The sequence below is a fragment of the Girardinichthys multiradiatus genome, chromosome 24, assembly GCF_021462225.1.
Source record: "Girardinichthys multiradiatus isolate DD_20200921_A chromosome 24, DD_fGirMul_XY1, whole genome shotgun sequence".
In the NCBI taxonomy this organism is placed as follows: domain Eukaryota; kingdom Metazoa; phylum Chordata; class Actinopteri; order Cyprinodontiformes; family Goodeidae; genus Girardinichthys; species Girardinichthys multiradiatus.
In genome coordinates, this window is record NC_061816.1 from 6,050,251 (window position 1) to 6,061,219 (window position 10,969).

At 40.8% G+C, this 10,969-nt stretch overlaps 1 protein-coding gene across 1 annotated transcript; it reads left to right on the forward strand.

Moving 5' to 3' along the window:
- Positions 1-4,536, forward strand: arl4ca (ADP-ribosylation factor-like 4Ca). Its single transcript, XM_047354845.1, has one exon. The coding sequence runs from the start codon at positions 1,003-1,005 to the stop codon at positions 1,585-1,587; it is 585 nt and encodes a 194-aa protein (XP_047210801.1). The 5' UTR covers positions 1-1,002; the 3' UTR covers positions 1,588-4,536.
- The last annotated feature ends 6,433 nt before the right edge of the window (positions 4,537-10,969 follow it).

A 10,969-nucleotide genomic window follows, 5' to 3' on the forward strand; every position in this document is an offset into this window, starting at 1 on the left:
TTAAAAATAAAATCTAAAAAAGTGTGGTGTGCTTTTCTATTCAGCCCGTCTGAGTGAACATTAGGACAGTTTTATTTTTTTTTTTTAACCATAGCACAGATTCTCAGTTGGTTTTAGGTCTGCACTTTGACTAGGCCATTCTAACACACGACTGTCTTGATCTAAACCTTCCCATTGTAGCTCTGGCTGTATGTTGAGGGTCATTGTCCTGCTGTAAGGTGAACCTCCAGCCCTCTGCAGCCTCTAACAGGTTTTCTTCCAGGATTGCTCCGTATTTAACTCCTCCACCCACAGTATCATGCTGCCACCATCATGCCACTGTATAGATTGGGGGTTTTGGTCTCATGTGAGGAGACTCTGAGGCCTTAACAGACCTGTTGAATGTATACAACTGGGTTCTATTGACTCAATGCTGGATTTTATTAGGGGTATCTAATTAAATCCCAATTAAACGCATCTAAGTTTGTGGTTGTAACTAAATGCGGTAAAGCCTTTTGCAAGGCACCTCGAAATCATCCATACTTCCACTTGTAGGTGCGAGTATTGGACGTTTGGGTGCAATGTTTTCCAGCTCACTGTGCAGCGGAAACACTGATGCAGCAATATGACTGACTGACCTTTCTAGTTAAGACCGATCTGTACGAAATTCCTTTATTTTGAAGCTCCCACCGGATGCCACATGATATAGTGTGTTGTTGTGCCTTTACGCGTTTTAGTGGCGGATCCACGCGTCACACAGCATCAGTGGGTTGTGTTTATGTTCCCACACATGAAGGTGAGCAGAGGAATGCTGAGGCATGATGATGATAGGACACTTTGCGCATTTGGAGAAGATTTGAACATTTTGCGCGCAGCTGCAGTTGGAGCGGCTCCAGGGATGCTGCGGCTCCTCAGTCTGCCGGGGTGCCGCTGCGCAACCAGGAACTGCACCCTCCACCTCTGCTGAGCTTTTTCCAGACTTTTGCCTCATGGATCACAACCCCGTCATTCCCAGTTTGTAGGATGGGGACCAGTTTGTCCCGTCTAGCAGCCTTCCAGTCCTTGCACATAGTTATGCTGGGCTTGGACTCTGCGGGTAAGACCACGGTCCTGTACCGGCTCAAATTCAACGAGTTCGTCAACACGGTGCCCACCATCGGTTTCAACACTGAGCGGATCCGGCTGGGCGGCCCGGGGGCCTCCCGGGGCATCAGCTGCCACTTCTGGGACGTCGGGGGCCAGGAGAAGCTGCGGCCCCTCTGGAAGCCCTACAGCCGCTGCACGGACGGCATCGTGTACGTGGTGGACTCCGTGGACGCGGAGCGGCTGGAGGAGGCCCGGGCCGAGCTGCACCGGATCACACGTTTCCAGGAGAACCAGGGGACCCCGCTGCTGGTCATCGCCAACAAGCAGGACCTGCCCCGGGCACTGGACGTGGAGAACATTGAGAGGCAGCTGGCGCTGTCCGAACTTAGCCCCTCCACCCCGTACCACGTCCAGCCGGCCTGCGCCATCATCGGAGAAGGACTGGACGAGGGCATGGACAAGCTGTATGAGATGATAGTGAAGAGGAGGAAGACTCTGAAGCAGAGGAAGAAGAAGCAGTGATGCATGAGAAGCACTACAACTTACTTTTTATGGAAAGAAAAAATAGTCTCATTAATTCCCACAAACCTCCAATAGATGAAGAGAATGACTTAAGGAACGCATCTTGCATTAAACCTCATCATAAAGTCAGATTTATGGAAGAATTTAACCTTCCCTACCAGGTAGAAAGTCCCTGCAAACTGCAGCACTTCCTGTATAGAAGATATATGGATATTAATAGGTCTATATCCTTCTGAAGTTCCTGGCTCTGCTGTTGGAGCTGATGTTTTGTACTCAGATGTGAGGCTACAGAATGATAAGAGAGGATCAGGCTGGGGTTCGGAGCTGAGAAAGGATCCCCCTGAGGAGAAGATGACCTCAGAGCTGTCTGTGGTTACGGCTTTTTATTTCCTCCTCTGTCTCTTCTCTGGTGTAAACATCTGAAAACAGTGGGTTTTTCTTCAGAGCAGTGCAGGTTGAGACAATAGAAAGGCAACTTTAACACAGAAGGTAAACGAGTGGTCTACTGCTGCTGATTATTTTCCAGGAGTTTTCCAAGTTGGAAGCTTTACATGGAAATTAAAGAGTATTGATGGGAATAAACCTGGAATTTGAAATATACACACTGTATGCAACATCTTTGGGTCCATTAAGTCCAAGTAGTTATGAAGATATTATTGGTGGGAATACATCTGATATGTGACTTTAATGTTTAACTAGCAAATATAATAGAAATATCAACCTATGACAAAAAACTTTATGTTTGTATTGATACAGTAAATTACTCCAATTTCCAGTTAATTCCCCTGTTTCCAACTTGGAATATTACCAAAAGTCCAGCTTTACTTCCCATTAAAAGTTTCAGGAAATATTCCACACCTTTGCATCCATAATTATTACTTCTATTCATATCAGATCAGATGCTAAAATGTAAACTGCAGGCAACTTCAGTAAGATTTTTCAGTTGTAAAGATTGAGAAACTTAACCAAAACCCTGAAATTATCACCCATGATATTTGATTTGCACATTAAATTAGTGAAAGTTGCTGTTATCTTTTGACAGATTGATTGGATGTCACGCATTGCATTGCATTACCTTGGTATTATTTGTTGACTAAAACGCTTGTAACATCAGTCTGAGATATTGTAAAATGAAATGCACAAACATAAGATCCAAATGTCACAAATTATAGTTTGTTTAGTTTTCCCTTAGAGTTGTATTTAGGATTTACAGACAGTCTGAGAAAATATGGAAGAATTTTTATTTTAATGTTTAAAACTTTTCAAAAAATGGCACGTTTTGTTTTTTACACCAAAGCAGTCCTGAGAAAGTAGTCTACTTATAACTTGATATATGATGTCGGAAAAGTCTGGTTGCCACTGTGAGTTAGATAACTGTTTTTCACTTACTTCAATCAGGGCACTCAAACTAAGTTGTGGCACTTGAAAACTCAGATAAATTTAGCAGTAGCTAGATTATTGTTTCATGGACAAAAAAATGACCAAATAAAGTACATGCAATCAGAAAGCAACAATACGAAGTCGTCGACATAGAGAGGGATTTTCGCACCCCTTTTGCCAAAAGTCAAACTTAGGTTCACCAAATTTAGATGTACTTTATGATCAATCATTTCTCAAAGTTACTGAGATGTCTTACAAGACTGTTCAATCCACATTAAACAAAAAAGTTTTTTTTTTTACTCTCCAAAATGAGTAATGGTTTGGGACAAGCTGTTTCTGAAAGATAAGATGTGTTACTAAGCAGTTTAAACCAGCCTGTCTTGGCACAAACATTAAAGAATAGTACAATTTCGTCAACGTATAGAGGTATTTTTGCATCACCTTAAAAACAAATTTGAGTTACTAAGATTAGTAGATGTTACAAGACTGTTTAAACCATCCTGTCAGGACATGTGTCTGTACTGCTTTTAGTAGATTTATCTCTCATTCTGCTGACTGAAAATTTTAAATTATGTCAAAAAGAAACACAATCTACAATTTTTTTCTAATAATATTTAGCCTAGCACTGTTTTACCCATATTCACAATATTCTTTAAACTTCAGTGTTGTAAATGTCAAAAACGCATTGGCCAATAATTGATCTTAAAACATTCTTCTGACTGCTTTGAGAATGGAGGTGGAGGAGTTAGAAGAGGTTATCACTTTACTTTTGTTTTAGTCGACTAGATCGTATTCAGGGGTTGTACTGTTCTCACTCATCGACATATCGGGTGATTCTGCCACTGATCGAAAACTAATTCTGATTCTTTGATGAGACACAGTTTGGTTTCACTTCTTTTCTACAATTACTGAAATGTGTAATTAAAGTTTACACTGGCTGGGCTTGGAAAGTGTCAAGCCAGGCACAATTAGGAAAGAAGGATATGCAATTGTTGATGTGTAATGTTAGTTTTGTGTTGCATTCACCTAAACTCAGGTTTAGGTTCACCCAAATGAGAAGTAGTTATTGATTGTTACTGGATCAGCCATTAGGACAGCAATAGTCTTCCTTTGATAATGATGTAGTTATGCAAACCCGCAGGCTGGAACCTGTTATTTTTCCTGATACATTTATATTTTATTGTAGAATTCCTCCATTTGTACAATAAACTTCATATCCAACCTTGTTAACATCCTGTTTGCTCAGAAAGCTTGCAGAATTCTTCATAAATTAGCATTTGATGTTAACTGACAAAACCTTTTAAATTCATCAAGCATGTCGAAGCTTTCACATTATACTTAACAGCATGTTGGTCAAACTGATCATTATTTTTCATAAAAATCTTCGTCATACTTGTAGCTCCCGCCGGACGGCAGGCATGGGTGTTCCTGCATGACACCCACTCCTTCAGACAATATTTATGCTACAGAAGTGTGTTAAAGCCAAAATACAGCGAGACCAAACCATGTGTTATGTGCCGAAATGTAAAAAAAGAAAGTATTTTTGGGATTAAAATCTTAATAAATGAAGTTGTGTTTGTTGTCTTTGTAAGATTTGGATGACACCTTAATTGTTCTGAAATATATATATAGATGTAGAAAGACTTGACGAATACCACATACTGATACACACCTACTAAATATTTTCTTTAGTATTCATGGGGGAAAATAAAACTACATGTATTTGACGAAAGAAGCTTGTAAATGTACTGATAATCTTACCAAATACTCTAAAATACACAATGTGACGTTTAGTCATCTTATTTACAGTTTTCTTTAAGAGATCATGACTGAGAAGTCTAAAACAGCTGAAAATAACAGGATGTCAACGACAAAAGTAGATGTTTTCAATGTTTTTGTTGATGCCTTGTGCCAAATTTACCTTTCTGCCATCACTATGTTTCCAGACAAGCAGTCTCCCATCATATAATTGCTATAGTTTTGTGTCGCTGAAAGGCACTGTCATGTCAAAGTATGACCACAGAGTGGAGAAATGGTGTTTACTTTTGGTATAATTACTCATGACAATGTTCTCCTGAAATAACCCAGTTTGTGTCTGTGGTCTGGGGTTAAAGAGGCGGAAGGAGAGGGAGCGTGTTTACTGATCTCATATCAGATGTGTCTGAGCTCAGAGGAAACCGACGTGGGAAATGTGGGTAAACCTTGATTGAATCTCAGGAGGTTTCTTATCATGCAGTTCATATACAGCGAAATGGAAAAGTGATCCAAGTTTTTACAAGAACAAACTGGCACACATTAGGACATTTAAACACATGAATATGCTTTCATCTACATCCTTCCATTGCAGCTTTAGCTGCATGTTTCATCTTGTCCAGATGGAAAGTGAATCTCGGCCTCCACTTCAAGGTTCTGCAGCCTTTAAGAGGTTTTCTTCCAGGATTACCTTGAAACGCATCCCCACAGCATGTTGTTGCCACCACTATATGTCACTGTAGGGATGGTGTGTTTAGGGTCATGTGTTTTAAAGAAAGCTTTCTTTTTGACCTTCTGACCTTCTTCTGCATGTTTGCTATGTTGCCTACATGGCGTTTGTCAAATGGAAAACAAGACTTTATTACTTTATTCTAAAATCTGCTGGACTGTGAAGCTGCAGCTCCTTCAAAGGCGACAGAAATCGGCCCCGACGTGTTTTTTTCTGTGTGGGCAGCCGAGCTCTGATTCTCACTGAGCTGCTGTCAAAGCAAATTACTTCAGCCGGGCATCACTAACAGAAAGAAATTAGGACATTTAAATGCAGCCAGTCTGCAAATCCATCTGAGACAAGAAGCAAAGATGATCAGAAATTTTATTTTTCCATAACAGAGCAAGAAGACAACCCAGAAACTGAAGAGGCGTCTGATGGCTTATATCTGTTAGGTGGAGCATGTCATTAGCATGTTTAATTACATGACTCACCTCTATAATTTACAGGGCTAGACCCTTCATACTGGACTCTCCCAGAGGAAACTGGGAAAGAAAAACTCTGTCTACACCCTCCAGACTTGGTGTAAATGGTCTGGTTTCATTTCCAGATTTGTATCAGAGAGGTTAATCTGTGTGGACAGGAAGATATCTGTGCTGCTCTTTCAGATTTACAATATGGGTAGAGGAGGCTTTGTGTTTGCTTCACTTATAAAATCTATTCTGATTTAACCCAGAATATAGTTCCAGTTTATTATTACAGAGTCAGGTCTATTGCAGCTTAAAACCAATAAGGAGGAGAAATAATATTGGTACATCAGTTCAGACAGAACTGATGTACCAGTCTGGACGGTTAATCTGTCCAGACAGATCAACTAACCTCTCTGACACAAATCTGGAAATGAAACCAGACCATTTACACCAAGTCTGGAGGATGTAGACAGAGTTTTTCTTTCCCAGTTTCCTCTGGGAGAGTCCAGTATGAAGGGTCTAGCCCTGTAAATTATAGAGGTGAGTCAGACAGAACTGATGTACCAGCTGATGTAAAAGTAAAAAGATAATATTTTTTAACTTTTACGTCAGCTGTCACACTTCTCCTATGTGCCTCCAAACTAATTGCCTCCATCTCTGGCAGCTGTGGATCGGCTATTCACAAAAACTGGGCTGTAAATAATAAATGAATGGGCTCTTTCTGTGTTCTGTGACGTTCTGGAGCAGAAAAAGAACAAAACCTCTTCAGCCAGGAGGCTTTTAAATGAATTATGCTTACGTCAGACTGCAGAAAAATGACTTTACAGAGCTCCTGGCCTGTCTTTGTAGTATGCATAACTCTACTTTTGCAGAAATATTAAAATACACCATATTTAAATGCTTCCCTGGATGCTTTTCCTTCTATACATCCATTCTGACTTTTTAATTGACAAAGAAAAGTGGTAGTTTCCTCACTTGGAACATATAAGCTGTATTTATGTAGGTAACTGATCCCCCCACATGCATCATGTGGCTGAAAGTTGGCACTGGTTTTCAATATGCAAGCCTCTTCTGCGGGTTAGTTTCATGGTGTTTCCAGGGAAAGATTACAGTGTCTCCTGCGATACGCTGAGGCCAACACACGCTTTGTCCAATCTCAGACGAGCTAAGATTTAATGTCAAGGCTACAGGTTAGGTTTGGGCGCAGCAGCTTGTGAATCGTAGAGCGAGGTCAGTGAGGATTAAAGCCACATTCCCCGGAGGAGAAGATTAACTAAATGATCGGGAGCTGCAGTGGGGGAAAATAGAAAGAGGGAGGGCAAGAAACATTTCCACAGCTGGTTTGTTTAGCTGATGAGTGGCAGTGGCCGAACACGCAACCCTGTGGAGCTATTGTGATGGAGAAACACAATGAAACTATGAAAACTACTGAAACTTATGATTAGTTATCTCTTTATATAGTGATTCAGTTTGGTAAATCTTAATAACTGCTGTGTGAAGCGTTGAAGAGGCTCCTCTTCCAGCAAAGGATGGGCAGCTTCCTCAGCTTGGAGTTCAGTAACAGGGAGAGTTTCAGACAGAGACACTCAAGAGACAGAACCATAAAAGACCGAACCAGGACCGAACCTTCTTCGGTTTTATATTTACCCTTCTCTCTCGGTTTTTTTCAAAGGCTTACCAAGCTCATGGAAATTTATCAATCTCTAACTTTTGGGATAATTTCAGTGAACTAAGACTTGTTATGGGAAAAACTGATAATATTCTGTTATTTATCAAGAAATGTTACCATATTGATGTCTAATGTTTGTTCATTTATTTCTAGAAAAATAAAGTAATTACAGATGAACACATAAAAAAACAACCTTATTTCACTCATTAAACAAGAGATATCAGAAAAAAATAGTATTTTGACTGAGGAAAATTGTGGTGACATTGTACTCGTTACGTCCTTTAGCCTAAATAACTTTAGTGAGATGCTTTTTCTACCAGTCTCTGAAATCGGTCTGAGGAAAGTATTTTTTCTTGACTAGACCATTTCTATTTCCCAGAAATCTTAATTTTTTAGTTCTCTGCCAGTCCTTGATAGACCTACTGGTATGGTTTTGGGTTGTCATCATGTTGAAGGGTCCAGTTCTGCTTCAGTTTAACTTTTTTTTACAGATGGTCTCACATTTTCTCCAACCACCCTCTGATACACAGTAAAATTAATGGTGGATGCTATGACTGGTGAACTGGTCAGGTTTTGCTGCAGAAAAGCATCCCTAAACCATGATGCTTCCACCTCCATGCTTAAAGATTGGTATGAGGCTCTTTTTCCTAAATGCCGTGTTTTTGCGTTAAGCCAACCATGTCTTCTGTTCTGGTCTCCCAATAAGTTGTATCTGTCCAAAGAACATAATTAAAGAAGTCCTGGTCTTTGTCTATGTTCTCTCTGGCGAACTTCAGTCTGGCCCTCGTGTTTTTCTTAGAGAGCAAAGGTTTTCTTCCTTGCAAACTTCATGATAGTTAAACCTAATCAGTGTCTTTTTGATTGGACAGGCATGGGCTTTCATATTAAATGGTAAATGGACTGAACTTATATAGCGCTTTTCCAGTCATACAAACCACTCAAAGCGCTTTACATTAGAGCCACATTCACCCAATCGCACTCACTAATGCTCACACATTCATACACCGATACGCAGATCGTTGGCAACTTGAGGTTAAGTGCCTTGCCCAGGGGCTCATCGACATATGGCAGGAGGAAGCTGGAATCAAACCCACAACCTTCTGAATGCAAGACAACTACTCTTCCTACTGAGCCACAGTCGCCTTAACAGTAACAAAAGCCTGCTGTAGGTTCCATGGAGATATTTTAGGACTCTCGGAGACTTCTTCAAGCATCTTGCAGCCTGCTCTCAGGGTGAACTAGCTTGGACGGTCAAACCTGGACATGTCCTCCTATTTCCATACAATTCAATGGCTAATTTCAAACGCTTTCAATATCTTGCCAGGCTCATAACCTGTTATGTAACAACAATTTTCTGAAGATCTCTTAAGAGGTTGCAACGGGTAATCGCTCTCACTTCAACATTTAGATGCAGACGAACAATGTTCTTATCATGTATTCATAATGTGAAACAACTGTGTCATCTTCTTAATTTGTTCCTCACCAGAAATGATTTTACGACATTTTACATTAAATTTAAAAAGGTCTTTTCAGTTTTGTTGTTTTTTACTTCAATTTTTGAGTGCTGTTCAGATTGATTTTAAAAATGTAAATGTCCAATCATCGAAAAGCACTTTTTTCAGGACTATATGTGCCTACTAATACTTTTTGTTTCGCTAACATTGCTACTTTTTGTCGCTTGCTACAAGCAAACCTTTTAGTTATTCCACGGTAGCATTTTCTTAAGTCATCTTTTACTCATTGAAATGACTTTTTAGCTATTTACATTATTTTTAGCACTAGACGGATTGAAACACTGTATTGTTTTATGAGCATTGGTGCTTTTAGTTGACACAAGTCTCTAAATTTGATTTTTACCTTAAATATTGAGGAGATAAGTCCAGACAGAGTTTCTCCTTTATTCAAAGTTTAGGAGATTTCTCCTTTTTTCTGTAAAGATTTTCCAAAATGAGCGTTCTGCAGTTTCAGTTCATCCCAAGGATCTCCCTCCACCCTTTGAACTCTAAATCTCACCCAAGCTTGCTGTTCGTTCGTTCGTCGTCTTCCGCTTATCCAGGACCGGGTCGCGGGGGCAGCAGACTCAGCAGAGACGCCCAGACGTCCCTCTCTCCAGACACCTCCTCCAGCTCCTCCAGGGGGAGCCCAAGGCGTTCCCAGGCCAGCCGAGAGACATAGTCCCTCCAGTGTGTCCTGGGCCGTCCCCTGGGCCTCCTCCCGGTGGGACGTGCCTGGAACACCTCCCGAGGAAGGCGTCCAGGAGGCATCCGGTATAGATGCCCAAGCTTGCTGTGATATGAGTAAATAAACCTAACCTGTCTGGCAGATTTAAGAGGAATGTGTCTAAATCCATCTGTGTCGACAGTTTGCAGTACTTAATAAAGTTTCACACACTAACCCTCCATTTTCTATGTGTCTTTTAACCTGGAAATTATCCCTTTGATAGAAGCTTGACTGTAAAGTGAGACTTGTTTGGTTTGTTTAGGGGGTTTCTAGTCCAGGAGACACACCTGTGGTAACCATTCGCTGTAAAACATACAGTGTGTTTAATCTGGAACAAAACCTTAGCAAATACACTTGAAGCTGAATAAATTGTTAAAGGTAGCAGAGCAGTCATGCTTCGTTCTCCTGAAGACTTTACCACACCCAGATTGTAGTGACTTTGCCTTGCCGGGCTCTGGTTTGGATCAGAAATTCTCAGTTTATCTTCCACTTATCTACTGCTTCTTCCAGAGTGAGTCGCGAGGAAGCTGGTGCCTATCTCCTCCAGTCTATCATCAAGCAGCTAATTTATTTCTGTAGTTCAGTTCAGAAAGGGAAATTCATGTTTAAGAAAGATTCGTTAAACACAGAGTGATCGCTTTTAACCCTTTATTCCTGTTCATCTTAAACATTAGAGATTGCAGCTAATGAAAAACATTAATTCGGTGTCTCTTAAAGTTGAAATATTCAATAAAACCATTAAGTAGAAAAACTTTCTGTTATTGTTTTTGCATTATGGCCGACACAATCATGGATAATCAGCTTACTGCTCTCAGGGACGGTAAGCTGGAAAAGGTCGTATCAGGAATCCGAGGCTGTGCAGTCTATGCTTATTCTGTTTTCCTGAGTAACAGGTTCAGTTGGAGGACGGAGCAGAGCTGCTCAGGCTCGTTTGGTGAAGCTGGCTGCTGGACATTCAATGCCTGAGTGTCGACCTTAGTGGTACCTCTTTGTGTGTTAACCTGATCTTTGAGAAACCTAACTCAGACCTCTGCTTCTTTTTCCAAAGGAAAACTCCTGAAACTTCCTGGCTTAGCTGCTCCCAGGAAGTCCAGTAAAATTAACCCCTGCATCACTGTCTCTACATCCGTCTTCCTCAGCCTCCTGTTGGCTGTTTTTGATCATTTTGGGGTTTTGCATACA